The sequence below is a fragment of the Homalodisca vitripennis genome, unplaced genomic scaffold (assembly GCF_021130785.1).
Source record: "Homalodisca vitripennis isolate AUS2020 unplaced genomic scaffold, UT_GWSS_2.1 ScUCBcl_2527;HRSCAF=7392, whole genome shotgun sequence".
In the NCBI taxonomy this organism is placed as follows: Eukaryota; Metazoa; Arthropoda; class Insecta; order Hemiptera; family Cicadellidae; genus Homalodisca; species Homalodisca vitripennis.
The window spans coordinates 17918-38003 of NW_025778646.1; the positions used below are offsets into that span (position 1 = coordinate 17918).

General features: G+C 29.4%; 1 protein-coding gene across 1 annotated transcript; it reads right to left on the bottom strand.

Moving 5' to 3' along the window:
* Positions 1-12192: 12192 nt before the first annotated feature.
* Positions 12193-12885, bottom strand: LOC124372101 (the record flags this gene model as incomplete). The annotated part of the gene is made up of 2 exons (XM_046830466.1): positions 12858-12885; positions 12193-12722 (listed from the first exon to the last, which is right to left on the bottom strand). Coding segments are annotated over exons 1-2 (558 nt in total), but the record flags the coding sequence as incomplete, so codon positions are not given.
* Between the last annotated feature and the right edge of the window lie 7201 nt (positions 12886-20086).

A 20086-nucleotide genomic window follows, 5' to 3' on the forward strand; every position in this document is an offset into this window, starting at 1 on the left:
AAGTGTGTTCCATTTATTTTATAAAAATGGATTCTTCTGTATACTTAAAGTATATTTTGATTGCCCTGAAATCTTTTTTAATTAGTTATGTAATTAAAATTTAATGGTATTTTACCAGCATATTCGTCTGTAATAGTTTGTGTATTTTTGTGTATCTTTCCTTATTTTATGAGTTGAGTGTGCGAATGTGTATAGCAGGAAAGTATGCAAAATCTGAACTATTAACATCATTTAAATCTCTTTTACTAAGGGCCCAAAAGGTATTTCTTAGCACCGTGTCGTTGTCTGCCTCTCCGTCGGATCGTCTGTCTATCAGTGCAAAAACTCTGATATAAATGTTGATGTATGACACTTGAAATGTAATAGATGCGTTCCTCTTTGTTGAAGGAAGAAGTCTAATAATTTTGGGATTCAAATAGTAAAAGAATGGCTAATTTGCAGTCAGAAGTTTAAGACAGACAGGTCATTCAACCTGTTAGTTATATACACATTGTGCTTTTTTTCACAACACATCTATCAAATTTTCCACAGCTAATACGCTTGACAAGTAACTTTTACCGTAAAGTAACTTTCTCACATGTACTTGCACCCCAGTGTATTTGCAGCATTCATTAAGTTCTATGGTAGAATAGACTGGAAGAATAAATCTTGTTAAATAGTGCATCATTATGGTTTCAGTTGGAAAAAGTTAGAGAAAGAATACGTCTGAAAACCTTTTATTAGATTTTGATTCAACGTTCCAATTACATTCTTTAAATAACTTTAAGAAACCAATCAGTGGGTTTAAATATATTTATAAAATTATAAATTTTGGATAGTAAGCAAACATACAAAAGTTTAATATAATGTCATTTCTATTATATTGCTGTGTATATTAGTGTTACATTCGATTAATTAATTCCTACGCTGAGGATAGTAAGTAAGGCTACGTGGGAGAGCTATTAGCCGGGTGAAGTGATGAGTGGGCGGACCGTCGCGTCGGTTACTTTTATGCTACAAGAAATGCTTTCTGGCCTCTAATTTGGAGAGCTAAGCTGAGAACAAGGTCTTTTGAATGTGAAATACATTACAGCCTTACATAAATTAGTAAATTAAATGTACATGTTTTACTTTTGTGTGATACTCAGTTTTCTCAAAAAATGCTTGGATGACACATTGTGAAGTGAGAGGCGATTTAGCTTTCCCTTTCAAGGAGCAGACTGGGTTTTATATTTCCAGTATTCTCAATTAATTCCAAATTAACAATGATGTCTGATACCTTATGTTTTTTTTCAAGCAAGTTTTTGTTGAATTGAATTAATTTAAATTAGTTAACAGTTGGGAAGCTAACACTCAAGTTTATGGAAATTTATTTTTCTATGGATTCAAACGATATTTCTGAAAGAATTAGAGCAATAAACATGACACAAAAAGCTGGTTTTATTATCATGAATATTTATTTTATTAATAATTTGCAGTAGGTTTTGGTAGTGAACATTTTCAACGTTAGCCATTTAGGTAACCGTAATATCAACGTGTAACTCTTAGATTAAATAGATTTGTAAGTGAGCTGAGTATAACCATTTGACAATAACATGTGAAATATATTAACATAATATACTACGAAATTCTTGAAATTTTGCACAATACCTTTAAATAAACATATAAATACATGTCGAGTTGAAGTTACCGTGCAGTTGAGTAAAATTAATAATTTTATTTGACATGTAACGAAACAAAAATGTTCTTACACGAAGTTGGTTTTCTTTAACATCTTTGTTAATTTTCCACACAAACGCAAATAATATGGTTTTTATGCATAATGCTTCTTTAAGTATTTAATAATACATAAAAATTCTTAATTGTCTTTAATTTTATAGACTGTAGAATACATTTTAAAATACCATACTACTACAGTTCTGGTTACAAGTTAGTATAGAAATTTAATTTTTTTGTCTTTGTTTAATGTGTTTCGTCCATTCAGTGCAGAACTCAATGATCCATTTTAAATTTTATTGTTTAAAAAATATAGAAGTAAAGTAAAAATAACATGGTTAGAATATGAAATCGCTTTCTATAATCTACATCCACGACAAAGCCATGCAATATAGATAAAAATCAAGATGATTGGAATGAAAACGTACAATCCTACTAATTTTTTTAAATTAAAAGTATTTTTTCTTGTATACCAATTTTTTATCCTCTTTGAGAAAATTTTTGAAACATTAAAGGATTATATGAAGTCTTTTTTCTTTTACTGTTTAAAGAAGCCTCTGCACATTTATTTTCAGCGTTCAATATAAATATAAATATACACACACACACACACACACATATATATATATATATATATATATATATATATATATATATATATATATATATATATATGTCCTAATAAACAAACAGTTTGATATATTTAGATTTATTTGTTTTTATTATATATTTTCTAATGTTTCATGTCCCGTAATACAACAAATAGTTGTTAGAATTTATGTCTGTAATAGACTTAAATGACTTTAATGTCTTAATAGTTCTAGTATCCTGAAAAGAAGAGGAGGCTAGTTCTGTAAAAACCTCTGTCTATAAAACGGAAATAGGAAGGCGATACCCCTTCATGTGTAGGCTTGCAAAAATCTGTAATCTTAATGGAGTTCAACCAATGTAACAGGCACTCGTAGTAAAATAAAGATTCCGACCAACGCGGATACCCAATTTATTTTAAATATTCGTTTACTGATTTACCACAATTGGAACTCTATTTGGTCTTAGTGATAAATAGCATGTTGTATTTTGCCCTACCAATAGCAGGAACATTTTAGATCCTTTTTGAGTTACTCAGTACCCACGTTCGATTCATTTACACATCGGTATGAGCTACACACAATACATCGGCAGCTGGAAAATGTTGAGTTGCATATATTGATATAAGATAATTGCTGCCTTGCTAAGCCTAATAGAAGTGACAGATCGAAGAAAAATTGCAGATTAAGTATGTTTTGACGGTTTAAGCTAATCATGATGTTTTAGGACAATATTAAATTTCAGGAAGAACTACTGAAATGTACATTAATGCAGACTACTTTTTGTTCTCTAAATAAATAAATTTTAGGTAATAGTCCATGCATAGTCTTTTATTATATAAGAGAAATGATAGAGATTATGAAGAAAGATATAAGAGAATAATAGGGGGGAGAATAATTCTCCAAATGTAAAACCAACCGTCATATATATATATGGGGACATAGCACTACATCAACACACAATATTATTAAAATGAACCCGTTGTATTTGCTTAATTTTTATTTCAGCTCGCTCCTATGCATGAGCGAAGTCACTTCGAAGAAATTTAATCTCCCTTTTAACTGATTTTAACCCATTTCCACTACTTATGTAGGGGAAAGTTACACACAAAATTTCAATTCCTTAGATTAACTAGTTTGAAATTTCTCTTGTGTGAATCAGACTTCTAATGGGTTTATAACGAAACTGGCGGGAACACAGACTAACCGGGCTCTCGTAATCTTGACTATTTTATTAACTTTTGATTCGCAGCTGTTTGTTCCAATTTGAGAGAACTATTGGAATATCGAAAGCTCAAAACTAATAGTATATATATTTATATATACGACAGATATTTGGTTTCCCGATCATATGTTAGTTTGCTTATTTGAACGCATATGTGACAGATACGGCCAAATACAAAATAATTGAATCAGAAACATTAAGCGCTCTGTGGTGTAATGGTAGCACATTCACCCGGCAAGTGAGAGATCCGGGTTCGACTCCCGGCGGAGCAAGTACTTTTTGCGACTCAATGTTTATTGAAATTATATGTATATATATATATATATATACATATATATATATATATATACATTTAATGTATATAAATGTATATATATATACTTTAAATTGTGTAAATGGCAATAGCCTTATTTAATTTCAATACACACATTGAATCACAAAAAGTACTTGCTCCGCCGGGACTCGAATCCGAATCTCTCACTTGCCGGGTGAATGTGCTACCATTACAATGTTTATTGTATATATTTAACTTTTTGAAAACGACAATATAGTCGAAATATTAAAGGATTTATATAAAGTCTTTTTCTTCTATTATATATATATATACGATTAATATATGCTGCTATAAATATAGGCAGCATTCCGAAGACTTGAGGTGATTTAATCGTAACAAACTGTGAGCAGATTGACAAGCTATGTAATGAAGGTTCACATCTGGGAACTTCACCGCATTCACCACCTCAAACCTTCCTTTAATTAGCCCTTAGATCTCGGTTAGTTATAAAAGTGTATAGTTTGGTGCTATATTTTACTGTATAGTAGAAAATTATACATCAGAATATGCTCATATTAAAGGTAATGGTGTTAAAACTGATCAATATTAAAAACAATTCCAAGCATCTTATTCTACACTATGGTATAGTTTTGTATCCACGAATAAAGGAATACATACACGTGTATCAAGCGAAAAAGATTAAGGAGTATCTTCTCATTGTTGCATTTCTTGGTATCAGTTATAAAAACACTGAATATTCTTCTTTTTACAACAAACAATATCTCAAACTATGCATTAAATGTTGTGAATCATGCCTCCTATTTAGTTGAGTTTAAAAATATGTATATGGTTAAATGAATCCAACAGTTTTTAAAACTAAATAACCTCCTCAAACCTTTCCGAAATTAGCCCTTAGATCTCGTTTAGTGGTCAAAGTGTGTTGTTTTATATTATACCTGTATGTTATTGTAAATCACAAATATGTTTATATTATATGGGAATGGTATTAACAGTTTTCAATATATAAAACCAACATATATCAGTATTTTTATAAACAAACTATCACATACACTGACATCAATCCAAAAGTGTATAGGTGTGTATTTTTTTTTTATACATTTAAGTTTATTTATGTATTTTTTAAAACATTACATATTCGAATATTTCACACAAAATATTTAAAAATTGAATTTAAACGCAAAATGTAACATATATTTTTTTTACATATGAGTACATTATGCGTGTCATAAGATTCCAGTAATATACATGATTGATTATAATATTAGACATTGTAATTTTTAAAATTTTGTACGTTTTTACTGTAACAATGGCTCATCCCTTTGCGTATTTCAAAAGTAGTATTTCCCTATATTATTTACATAAAAGTAGATACATTTTACTAGTATCTATTCTCATATAAAATATATAGTTAAACCTGCAATGCAGTACTATCATTCAATACTTTTAAATGTAAACTTATTAATTTTATTCAAACAAATTCATTATCATATTATGTTCGAATTATTTTAATTACAGCATGATATTATAATAATATTTACACAATTAAAACAGCATATTAATTTAAGGAAAGAAATATATAAAATCTTCTCCAATTTTACACGAGGATTTGGCAGATAATAAAAGCATAATCTAAAGGAACAGAAAGAAAAAATAACCTTTGCCATGAATTGTGTATAAAAATAAGAAAAATATTTTTTAGGAGTTGAATTGATAAATAACAACAGCTGATTATATGAGAAAATAATTAATAAACTATATATACAAATAAGAGTTTTTAAATGAAATAATTTACACTTCAACCTGAAGAAAACATATAAGAGTTTCAAGGTTTTCAAACCTAACTGTTTTATCATCGTAAGACTGTATTTATCTCCATACTGAGTTGCATAGAGCCCTTGCTGACTTTAGCATGGAGTCCTTGGAATACTGGCAGTATTATTATTCTTATATAAAAAATATATATATATATATATATATATATATACAGTAAATAAAATATTTACTAATCTATTATTGTTCAACGTGTGGGATAGGTATCCATAAGTAAACATAATATATTACATACTCAAACTCAAGTGGATTTTTGAACTGCAAGAAAACAGGAAGACAAATAATCTCTTAAAACAGCCAATTTATTGTGCTGAATAAAAATAAATCTTAACGTATCAGACAAGAAACTTAACTATTGTTTTTCTAATAATAAATATATAATTTTCATATTCATAAACTAAATGTAATGTAAAAAGTTGTATTACATCAATCTAGAATATATTATTTAAAAATAATATGCGATGTAAAAGATAAATAAGTGTTTTTTGATTATTTAATTGTGTTTTAAAATTATTATAACAGTTATAAAGATTGCGATCTTAATTCACTGTTTAGATTATTCAAAAGAGTTAGCCTCCGCTTGGCACTGCGCCACACGACCTTGCCAGTTATTGGCATTCCAATAATTCCTTCAACTGTTCAATGTTATTGACACATTTTTACGTAGAAATATATGGCCAAAGAATACTATTTCTAGACGCTGTAATTTTCCAGTCTTAGATTTTGTATACAAATATGAGTGTAATAAAATCATGTGAAAGAATGACAACCAAAACAAAATTTCTGTTTACCGTTTCACCAAGTTTAATTAGTAAACATAATCAAACTAACATTTACCATTGTTAAATAAGCATAGTTAAGTAAAAAAAGGAGGTTAAGTTTAGCAACGTATTTTTCATAGTGGTGATATGCACACAGAGAGAGTTTGCATGTTAATAGTAGCAAACTGTAAACTGTAAGAAAGGTATCTTTTTGTCTGTAAATTTAAAATAAAGTAAGTTATTCGCTTAGCGAAAGAGAAATCAGTTACTCGAAGGGCTTATTTTATTTCTGTATGTTGTCCGCACTGCGTTAGGTGATTGATTAACCCGCAGTTCGTGCGCTTAGATAACGGACTCCATTAAAAGTTTCTTAAAAATATATTAGGATTGGTTTAATTCATGTAACATATATAACATATATAACATATATAATATATAACATATATTTAAATCGATATTTTATATCATACTTATCAGGGTAAAAAGATATTTTATAATTTTTAAGATATATATGAAATGAATAAAAATGAACGTAGAAATATACACATGATGAGTAAGATTATAAAAGTTTGGAAGTAGGTTTACCTTTCGGGCAACTTAAAAATCTACTTGTTAAATATCTGCTCCATACTGTGTTCTTTGATATGTGTTTAAAATAGTGACTTATCCTTATGGTTAGATATTCTTTTCCAAACTTGCTAGTAAACTAACTAAAAAGTGACTACATAAGAAATAAATAAAATTGATAATGGTTACCTATAAAATGTTCTAGGCTCTAGACAGAAGTTACGATTAATGCTCTGATAACAAATATCAAGAGACAAGCAAAACATTGCTATGGCTCACTAGGGTACACTTAGCTGTGAGTGAGAATGTTATGTATTTCCCTACAACTCTGCAAACTCTCTGTGTATTGCATGTATGTTGAATATTGTTCAAGCATGATGACATAACAACTTTTTAAAACTTATCAATGAAAAATATAAATATGCATTTCACACAAGTGATCAGAGTGTTACAATTTTTACAACCACAAGCTTAAAATAAAATCGTTTGATTCCAATTTGTTTCGTTCCATTTATTTATTCCAAAAAGGACGTTAGGTTTTACAATCTGACTTTTTCATTATCACACCTTGAATGTTGAAATACCTATGAAAGGCAGAATCTCAAAACACAACAGAATCACAAATAAAATCTAAAATGTAACATATATTGAAGAATCGCGCTTAGTAATTTAATTTCCTTTTTATTATCAAGGGTAAACGATTAAACACCTATTTACACGTCTTGCTACTTCATGAGTCTGTTATGGTTATTTCGTGCCTTCGCTTGAAGTTAATTTTTTAGACTTTAGGAACGGATACAAGTCTCTTTTGGATCCAGTATTATTCTTCCAACACTACTAGAACACGTGGTTACTATATAAAGCGATGTGGTGTCGATATAGTACTTCACCACACAAAATTATATAGTATAGTACATTTATAAGAAAATGTACTTAAGGATCTGAAATCACTTACTGCATACATGTCAATAATTAGTTTTATAACACTTAAAAAAAATATCAATCCGTATGTCACTAGGCTACTATTACCATTATTAAATGTATGTTAAAAATAAGTTCATACATACGAAGAATGAAACTATTATTATATGTATCTTAAGAAATTAAAACATATCCGTAGAGACACATCTGCAATAAAAATACATATCTCGCCTATACAGCTTTAGATAGAACAATTCTACACATAGAAATAAAGGTTGTAAAATTGGTGTAAAATCGTAAATATGACAAAATACAAGAATTGAGTTGCATACATTGTTATATTATTTGTGTACAATACTTCGTGAAAGCATTCATTAAGTATGATAGAACCATAACGCTTGCGAAAACCATACATTACGCCACCCAATACGCGAACTGTATAACCAATCACACTAAACGCTATGAATGGTTTTGCCTGAATTAATGGAATTTAGAATATAGAATATAGAATAAACTTTATTTCTCATAAATATGCACACATTTTAACATATTCAATACAAATATACAACAAATATAAATGCAAACCACATACATAGCAAAATAATCTTGTGCATAGCACGCGATTACATAGTATATAAGTACTGGCTGACCTTGACACATTAACATTCATGCCACACATACATACATACATATACCGAGAAATAAAGTATTGGCCTCCAAGGCAGAGCCTGTTTTGAGGCATTTACATAATTCATAAAAATAAAAGGAACTAGCAGTGATAGAACAACAATTATACATCTTCAAATATTATAACATAATCCTAAAACCCTCTTTCCAACAAAATTCATTCAGATTCATACTTGCAAGATAAAACAGATAAATCACACATACACTAATTATATAAAATAAACTATAAATTATAATCCTCATTATGTCTACATCTATTTTAAACAAATACTATCCATTGTACAATTTCCTACACCCACACATACATTTCCCTATCAACCAACAATACAACATTTCATACATAACTCATAATACAAAGACAAAATACTATTATTTCAGCATTAGTGTTTATTATTATAAACCATGGCCATTAACAGTACATATCCCTCCCACTAGTTTTGTACAATAAAACTGGACATCAAAACAGTACGTAAAATACATTTAAAAACATTTAATTTACATTTAATAAACATTCAACATTCTGTAATGAAAATACCCACTCCTTAATACATTTCAAGAAAGGTATAAGCGACAGACAACTAATTTCACAAGGTAATACATTAAACAATTTTGGTGCTAAAAATGAAATAATTTTGTAAAAAGAAGGTGTTTGTTGGCATTGGTGTGGTATAACTGTCAGCATTCCTTAATCTCAATTTATATTCATTACTTTCTTTACTATTTTTGCTTCTTATATAAAATAATTTTAGTACCTTATACACATACATATATCTGAGAGGTAGAATCCTCAATTCCAAAAACAAAGGAAAAGGTGACTCTGTTACTCTCTTTTTCAATATTATTCGTATAAAATGTTTTTGCATTGCAATTACAGGTTTGAGATTTGATATGTACGTCCCTCCCCAACACGAAATCGCATAATCTATCCTACTATGGACTAAGGAAAAGTATACCATTCTCAAGAGTTTTTCATCACAAATATTCTTCAGAAAATAAAAGATTCTAATTACATTATTCAGTTTATTCTTTAAGTATGCTAGATGAATCTTCCAGTTCAATTGTTTGTCCACCCAAACTCCTAAATATTTCAAAGATTTCTCACTCTTTACCAGTCCACACTCTGCGTTACATGCACTATTGTTATTTATACAGTCCAAAATTTGTAAATTATGCTATTTTCAAAGTTAAAATTTCCTCTGAGACTAAAATTTATAAATTTTGTCTTCTCCGGACTTAACACCATGTTATTTTTAGAAAACCACCATCTAAGTGCTTGCAAATCAAAATCAATCTTGTCCCTTATATCTTCCCATGCATCTTCAACATAACATAGTCCTGTATCATCAGCAAAAGAGGTTACTTTTCCATTAAAACTCCCATCACAAAGATCATTCATATAAATTAAAAATAATGTTGCTCCCAACACCGACCCTTGAGGTACTCCAAATTTTACATCCCCACATTTACTTCTCGAATCTTTAACTTTAACACACTGTTTCCGCCCAGACAGATAACTTTTAAACCAGTTATAGGCAACTCCTCTGATTCCGGCATCGTATAATTTATCTAGAAATATATCATGGTGAACCGTGTCAAATGCTTTAGTAATATCTAAAAAAGTCCAGTAATTTTCTTTTTGTTGTTAAGTCCTTTCGTTACTGTATCCATAAAATCGTGCAACGCTGTCTCTGTACTCATCCCTTGCCGAAAGCCGAATTGATTTTTACTAAAAAAACTGGATTCTTCCAAAAATTGCAATAATTTATCTTTAACTATTTTTTCAAATACCTTAGCAAACGAAGACAACAATGATATTGGCCTATATTTACAACAACTTGTCCTTGAACCCTTTTTTATATATAGGTATAATAACAGCTTCTTTCAGTTTTTCAGGAAATTCTCCTTTTTCTAAACTTAAATTTAATAATATGCAAACAAAACATATGATATCTTACAATATATTAGCTTAATAAACGAGGAAGTAATACCATCAAGTCCCGGTGAGGTACCGGTTTTAAGAGAATATACAGCTGTTCTTAATTCAACTTCCGTGACAGGTCTCAAAAAAATTGATCTAACAATGCTCTTTCGCTTAAAACAATTTTTTAAATTAACGTGTAATAAAGGATTAGGCTCCTTCACTTTTTGCACTTAGTTCCCCTGCAATAGATAGAAAATAATTATTAAATTCATTTGCTACCGGTTCAGGATTATGGACAGTGTTTCCTTCTATTTGTAATACTATTGCAGAATCATTACACCTTTCCTGTCCTGTAATTTCCTTAATAGTTCTCTAAGTTGTTTTATGATCACCACAATAATTGTTGAACTTCTCAGCATAGTAACTATTTTTTACATTGCGAATGTCAGTTTGCAATTTATTTCTATACTCTCTAAAATACTTGATTTTATCAATGTTGTGAGGATTAGCTTTTATAGCCTTTAGTAGGTTATTTTTTACTTTAATACGTTTGCATAAATTTGAATTTATCCATGGTTTCCAATTTTACAATTCGAGGAAATTTATGGTTAATACTTTGCTTTGATTGTGTTACTATAGAAATTAGAAGGTCATAAAACTTATCATAAGCGAGCGAGGCATTTGAATTATTATAAACACTACTCCAGTCTTGAGAGTCGAGTCTACTCATCAACTGTTCATTGTTGACACGATAATATGCCGGCCGCTCAACTGTGACCTTGAACGCATCAGCTGGCATCCCAGCTGTTATTGCTTTTATCATTACAGCTGTCATAAAGTGATCCGTAACATAACTCTCTATAACCTCTGCCATAATGTCTAACTTATTTTTATTGTGATTCTTCACTAAGATATGATCTATACTATACTTGGAATTACCACACACCCTGGTTGGTAAGTTGACTAACGATTCAAATCCATTATAAGATAAGATCATATTATATTCATCTATAACATTATTATCCTCTAAGAAATTCAAATTCATATCCCCAACAATCACAAAATATTTGTATGTTTTAATGCTGGGTTTACTCAAATGTTCCCTTAGTTCATCAATAAACATAGTACTTGAGTACTGATGCCTTCGGTAAATAGCCATTAAACTCAATTCACAGTCCAATTCATTACACGTAAGAATTATTACATCGGATGTTTTGAAGTTTATTGTTACCTCTTTGACTGAATTGATACTTGAATGTATAAAAATAGCAACACCTCCAGCTTTACAAAATTCATTTGTTTTAACGTACAGAATATAATTAGGAATTTTATATAGACGTACTTCATCATTATTTATCCAAATTTCGGTAAGAACTATTATTTTGGAAAATATGTTAAAACAGAAAGTTCAGAAAGAAATATATCCAAATTTGCCCTCATGCTTCTAATATTTTAATGCACAACTGCTATAGCACTATTTTGACTAATAAATTCAATACTTTTATAACAACTCATACAAAAAAAAAATCAACAAATAACAATATACATATTTAGTAGTTTAATAGTCATATTCAATAGTTTATAGGCTACGAAAAATACAAGAATACAGCATTGTAAGTATGGATATACCTTCAAATTTATTAAAAGAAACAATAATCTTCCTAAACTTTGCCAAGGTCAGAGAGGCTTTTTATTAATATTACCGGTCCATTATCGACTTTTCTTAGAAAAATGTTTCCTCTCCGCACCCACAACCACTTGTAGCCTTGTTTTCTCTTCTCATCCCTTGCCATAGCTAGCAGCTTCCTTCTCATTGGGGTTAATGACTCGTTCAGATAAACAGGACTGTCCGTTGGCAAGTTCAGATGCCTTGTAGAAAGGTCCTTCTTAACTCTTCTTTTTGTCAATAATGTATCCGCATCCATTCTTCTCACGAATTTGACCATAATTCCAGGATGATCCTTGGAATTAGGTTTCTTTCCTAGAGTGTGGCATGCGTCAATCATGGTATCCTGAATATTAAATCCCAAGGCACTACATACATCCTTCACTGCTTGCATCACATCATTATCCTTAACTGGCACAACCTGGATTTCAACGCAATTTCTTCTAGAATACTGGTCAGTCTCGTCCAACTTGTCCTCTAACACTTGAATTCTATCTTTCAATATTTTATTTTCTATTGAGAGTTGATCAATCTTCTCCATGTATTCTGTAATTTTTGTAGTCTGCTCTTTAAGTAACAAGGTATTATAGTTTAGCTTATCATTTAATACTTCATATGAAGTGTTGAAATCTTTAACTGATGATTTATGCTCACTTGTAAGTTCTTGTATAGCTTTCAAGATATCATTAAGCGTCAACTTACCATCACTGGCCTCATCTTCAAATGACATACTGCGCCGTCGTGCCTCATTACATGGATCGCATCTCCATACAATTCCAGCACCAGTTTGAAACTCAATATCAGCTTTAATTACTTTAACGCATGACCCATGGAAGTCTTTCTCACAATCACAGCACGTTATCTTTATCTATTTAGCAGTTATTGATCTGTTACAGACTGCACACATCGCCATTTTGAGGTTATGATGACGTAAGCACCACTTATATTCACTTTTATAAAATTTAAAAGAAAACTGTAGCAAATTCCACTTGATGTAGACACAGATATTTACTTATGTTGTAATATAAAGTCAAAAGTAGAAAATTAGTTTTGGTATTTTACTATTTGTAAAGGGTTTAATAGGGAGCTCTAAAAGAATACGTACATACTGTTCAGCCACTGCCATCTCGAAATTGCTATATATAAAACAATAAATCATAAATAAATTATTATTCCCTCTTTATATACGAAATATGAATATAAATAGTAAATATAAAAAATAAATTTGATTAACTTTATTTAGAATACACAAAAAATAAAAGAAGTATCGTTTTTAGCATCACAATTTATACACACATTCCAAAATAGCTAGAAATACTTTTCCAAGTTAAAATTTGCGAAATAGAAGAGTTTCAGTTTTTACATTACAATTTTATTTTGAAAGTCTTTATGCTTCATCACTGGCTCAAAACTTTGGGTATACTTTTACGCAATTAATAATCTGAAAAGGTCTTAAAGAGTTATTATAGACGACATGTGAGAATTTAATTTATTTAGTATATTAACAAGTTCTAATTTAAGTCAGCATCTAAACTAAAACAGTTTCAATGTTTTTCCATCAAATTTAAAATTTATACGATAACAAGGCTCATGTGGACAATTATATTTGCCCAAAAGACTATGGGAATACAAGGATACACAACAAGTCTGTTGAATTTTTTACACGAAAATTTTACATTCAATAATCGTGATTAAATAAAAAAAAAACTATGCTATTAGATTTTTACGATTGTGCTCATGGGATTACAATTTTAATATTGGAAACAGGAACAGTATGTTTCGGGCATTAACTCAAACATCGAGAATAATTATATCAACAGAGCAACCGCTGCAGAATCTCTTGTTAGTTTTGTCACCATTGGTCTCGCCTGTAACAATATTGAGACAGGCTTCCCGTTTATATATAATAAATGGGTGCATTTCTTTTTGTCTCGCAAATCAAACGAAAATCATGATGCATTCATTACGTTTTAAATTTAAACATTGGAGTAGATCACTTTAATTTATCAAAATTATATTTTATAATACAACATTTTATATTATCATTGAAACAATTACTGGTACTGAGGAAGTTTAAGATTTATTTATTACTACTATGTCATAGGCCTATATGCATTGTTGGAAATTAAAAAAAAAAATATATGAAATCTACATATTATATGTTGTCATATAAAGCTATTGTTTGTTATGAACTTTTACACTGCCAATATTTGGAAAATATTTATATTTTATTGTTTAAGATGAATATTATTAAATTCATAATCAGGGTTTCATGACCAATTTAAAATTTTTACATACACCAAGAATGAACTAACTTATAGACTTGAGAATTTTTCAAAAATCTTAAGCTCTGTATAAGCATTGAGTTCAATAATGGTGCACGGCACTCAAACCGATTTTATTTAGCGTTAGCATTTCAAACATTTATACATTGGTTTTATGGATAGTCAAGACATGATAGCAACGGGAAAATCTCAGAATAAATAAATTTATAAACATAATGACAACAGTCTTATTCCTTTTCAACAATGGAATTACTACATAGCTACTAATGCTAGCTGAAGAAAACAGTCAAAGGCTTGAAATTTTCTCATAAAAACTTATCGAAGCTTGTTACGCGCCATATAGCGTAGCGTACCTCCTGCTTTTTTTTAACCAAGTATTAAAAAAGTATTAATTATTCTCATAGTATAATTAATTAATGAGGTAAAGTGGTATAGAGTATTTTAAATGCCTAACAATACCTCAACAAAATTTTTTCTCATTCTTTTGATTTAAATTATTTCAAAGTATAGTCTCAGATCTAACTTATAATGAAGTACTGAAACTCTACTTACGTAAGTAGTGAAAATATTATTCAATGTAAAACCTGATTTGCGGTCCTTCCATAGTAAATTGTATACGACCAAGGCAAGGGTTGAATAAATATGGCTTTTTTATCTAAGGTTACATAATTAGTTTTATGCTTAACGTGATAAATTAGTATTTTTTCTTTTGTATACGATACTACTAAATACAATGTAATCCCTTTGCTCATAGAAATGAACAAATGAAAGACAGGCACAATTGCTTGAATAAAATATGTAATTGTAATACCATTACTTTATTTGTATCTTTAATATAGTAAAATTGACTTACTATCAACGTAGAAAACCTTGTAATAAGCTTTGGAATATGTATTACAGCAAAAGAGAATTTTTTACAACTAGATGACAAAAGTAACATTAACATCATCAATAAAAAATAAAATATTAGTTAGGATTGGTGCTTATAAAATATAATATATTAAACTGTTCTTAATTTCAACTGAGGAAAAAACTGAAATGAAACACAACTTTAAATTATGCAACTATGCAAATTCAATTTACAGACCTATTTAGTTATTTAAATAAAGGTAAGTGTTGTAAAGAAATAAACACTGAGTGGGGGAACGATTCAAATGGTTTAGAAGTCGTACAAAGAGGGAGTGAAATTCTCTGTAACATTTACAGCAGTTATATTGAAAACCCCAGACCGTGAAATGTACTTCGTTCATGTGTGAAAAGCTTCACACGATTATATAGGCTTTCTCCACATACGAATTCTTATGTGTTTCCAATCCCTTTTCTTGACTAAATATTATATAGAGATCAGTTAATCTGGTGTTCTGTTTCTACTGATACTATATCAAAGTGTGATTGGATCTAAATATATTAAGAAGTGTAGTTATTTTATTTACAATATAATATTAACAATTAAAATAAATTATCGCGTAAAAATTAATTTGTTTGCTATTATATATGCCATTGTATAACCGTGAGAACATTGCGAAAAAAATTGAGTTTTGACGTGCATAGTCATACTAAATTTCCCGAAAATGCGGATTTTTGTCACTTCAATAATGACAACGTCTTTTAATTTGTAAAAAAACTAACGGAATTCATTTAGTAAATAGTTTACGCCTAGGCTGAAGGGGCCGTTGTCATAATTAAAATTGGTCTTCCGGTTCACACTCCTTTGAAATATTACTTATACAATTAATCTATGAAGGTCAAGTTTGGTCTAATTGGCCTTTCTTTTGGTGCAGCGTTTGAAATCTTACGCTTTCACAGACTGGACTGCTACAATATGGAGTACCTTAGACTGAATAAATAAAAAACGTCGGTGAAGAAGAAGCTCAAATGAACTCTGTACATTATTTTGACATCAGAGACATATAGACTACAAAATGTAGAGCAAATCTAGTTCATTAGATATTCTCATCGTTTCATTAGATACACAATTGAGCAATCAATCAGATTCTGATAGTATAGTCTGTACGTCAGCAGATTTCATGCGCTACGCTAAAAAGGAAGTGAACTGGATTAAACAAGATATTTTCGTACAATCAACCCGTCTCTACAATTATCCACGAAGTATTTCGGTCCCGATATGGATGTGTTGAAGTATATTGCCATTTCGTGAATGTAAGGTGTTTTACTCACTAATGTATATATTAAACGTGTTTTCTCCCTAATGCAGGACCTACATGGTCACTTTAGGAATCTCAAAATGTAGACATATTCATGGACAAATATAATTTCAATAAGGAACATAGGCATTATATTAATGTAACCTGGAGTATAGAAGCCATATTGGCCGTAACAGTTCAATAAAATTCAATATACTTTATTTACATTGCCCTGGAGTATTAGGGTGTGGATTTAAGATCTTACAGTATAAATGTTGAATACAGTAGGCTTCTCTTTTATAAACGTCTATACGAAAGGATTCAAAGTAAAAATATGCAGGAATTAAAAGTATACAATTATAATATAAATTCCATTAGCGTAAATACATTTTATCTCTTTATTTTAAAGTAATCAACTAATAGGTTATTACTATGTTCTAATAATATAAATTACTTTTATACCTATTTTTATATATTTGTTTATTTTCCTTATCAAGAACCCGTTAATATAAGACCATTTATATTATTTTTATCTTACTATTTAGACACGCTTTATTATTAGTTAATAGTATGTAAAGAATGCTTTGTTACAAAAGTAAAGGAACAACCTCATGACAAGAAAAATTCTAAAACTGGAGAGATTTTAAATGCTGTAAAATAAATGTAATTCCGGTGCTGCTTTTAAGCGACCTCTAGTGTCCAACGGCGCGTAAGTGTTAACAGCCGACACTTTAGTATTTCTCGTCACACGAGTTATAAATTATAATTAGTTTGCCCTTTTCACCTGCGTGGATGTTGTATTTAGCATTTAGAATTCCTGTTACTGACAAAATTTTGTTTTTATTTTTTTAGTTATAAACACAATACGTTTTAATAAATTTGCATTGAAAGAAAATAAAAAGTAACATTTAAAATAAGCATTTTTTTAGTAGCGTGTCCAATTTTTAAAGTATCATACCACCTTGGTTAACTTATAATTGAAACAGTCTTCCTAGTATTAAAGAGGCACAATGTTTACCTTCATAACTCACTGTTGAAGATAATGATTTATTACCATAGCTTACTGCGTATTGTGTGGAAAAGAAAGTTACTAATCAAGCTGGGCCCTACTTAATTCGATATCCCTTTTCATTTTTCTTTCAACAGTGTTTCTTATTCAATAAAACCTTTTCACGTTTAAGTCATGATCGTACCACAGGGCATGAATGACTTTATTTCAGACCGATTACGATTTAACCATTTTAAAAAACTTATTTTGATGTTATTATTTTAGTTCAAAACTCTACAACTACAAAGATATAACATCAAGATGAATATAATTTAAAGTTATTTAAATAGAATTTAAGGTTTTAGCAGATCAGGAAGGTTTTCTACAGTCGCCAAGTGGTCATCGTAATGACTTTCTTGTCATGATGATGACGTAGTGTTTTGCAACACGGATAGTTTTAATTAAACAAACATTTATATCAGATTTTTCCAACTGTGTACACTTATTTTGTGTTCCACGATTCGTTATTTTGATTTTTCCTGCGCATAATACTTTTGTTTTGACTTATGCGAATAAATAATAAACTCTGATTCTGACCGTGTATAAAATCAAAAATTACTGTAAACTAAATTAAAGTATGGTCTTCATTTATAAAAAACTAACGGATACGAGTTAAATATATTGACAACACTAAAACGGTAAAGTGTAAAACAATACTTAAATACTGTATAATATGCACTATTTATTATTTAAAAACTAACATAGGACTAAATCAGGATTAATCAAACGAAAATTATATTAACGACAGACATTTAAACATATTTGGCACTCATACATTGTGCACCAATGACAAAGTTTATTTTGTTTATTTCAAAGCATACAAACCCCTGTTGAAAATACACCCTAAGAGGAATAAAACTTCAGCCAGTACATTTTATACAAAGTCGTTGTAAAGAAAGAGAAACGTTTTAACATCTCGACAATAACAAATCCCTTCGGGGTTCTAGAGATTCTTCCATATTCTGAAACTATGTTGACGGAAGTTTGTCTAGGTGGGTACAAGAGGAAACTTTTTATGGATAAAATTAATTGGATTTGTGGTTTTTATTATAATTACACACCATAAACAATGTATTCAGTTACTTTTTAAATTTTAATGTTTTAGGTATTGTATAAAACCTCACATTTCAACGTTCTCTAATGTATATTAATTTATGAACAATAAAAATGCTCTTATTTCTTAAGTTTATCATGTAGTTAGTTACTGGAATGAAAATTATCAACACCTTCACTATTGCTCAGGCCAAAAAATAGTATTCTAACTCTTGATGTAACCTTTCTAAACATAAGTGGATGCCGACAGGAGAATCCTTCCATGATTGCAAACCTCAACACCCAGCGTACCTACGTGGTTACGTGAAACACGGAAACAAACATGAACACAACTGAGTATTAGATGATTTATCAGAAGTTAGTACATGCTAAACTAGTTACTCGCTATGTTCAAGAATCATTGCATTTTAGTAAATAGTAAAGATATATGTGAAACTGTAAACCTTATTTTGACCATGGATATTTATAGCACTGGGATTTTCTAAGACGATTACCTTTACTGATATCATACACATAACAATGATGTTCAGTGTTTTATTTCAACACTAAGGTAATTATAACGTATCTGTTACGTTAATTGGTTACGATTGTTTAATTTTGGGTGCCATATTTCAAGTCTCAGAAAATAATTTCTTAAAAAATCAATAAATGACTAACGATATTCATTTGGTTTTTCATAGTGACACTCTTTTTAGCGGTTTTACATGAATACTTTGTTGATTTATGGTATTTAACAAACTTGTTTAAGTAGTTATTTTATGGTATTATTTAAGGGACAATTATCTGCGTATAATGGATTTTGTGAAAAAGTTATAACTGTTTTGAGTACTACAATGCAAAAATGAATGAAGGAATTAATTTATTTTATTTATAATTTTTTTTCAAAGTTTTTATGATTAAAAAAATCTAATTGTCCCCTTACAGGGCTTTAAAATGTTATAATAATTTGTAGACTAATTAAAAAAGATACGGTTTAGTACATAACTACAGGAGTCCTTTTTTAGAACTAAATAAAATTAATCTAAGCGTTTTTTATGCTTTCTGAAAAATAAATTTTACAGAAAACCACAGGCCACTATTTGAGAAATTACATACCATTATATTTTTCTGAAAGAAAGGGTCTTAAGTATAATAACAAATTGTTTTAATTTTACTAAATAAAATTTACAAATAGCATTATAAAAATACAATAACACCGTAAATAAAATGAGATAGGATAATAATAACTCTTACATATAATATTTTACGCAAAATCAAAAGATAAAGATTACAGAGTAATTAATTGATGTACATACTGTATTCTTTCGTATTGAAACATAACTTACACATATAGTAAGTCTAAATTATATAATTGAGGGACAGGTAATATTATCATTGGAGCTTGTTATTCGTTTTAAAAAG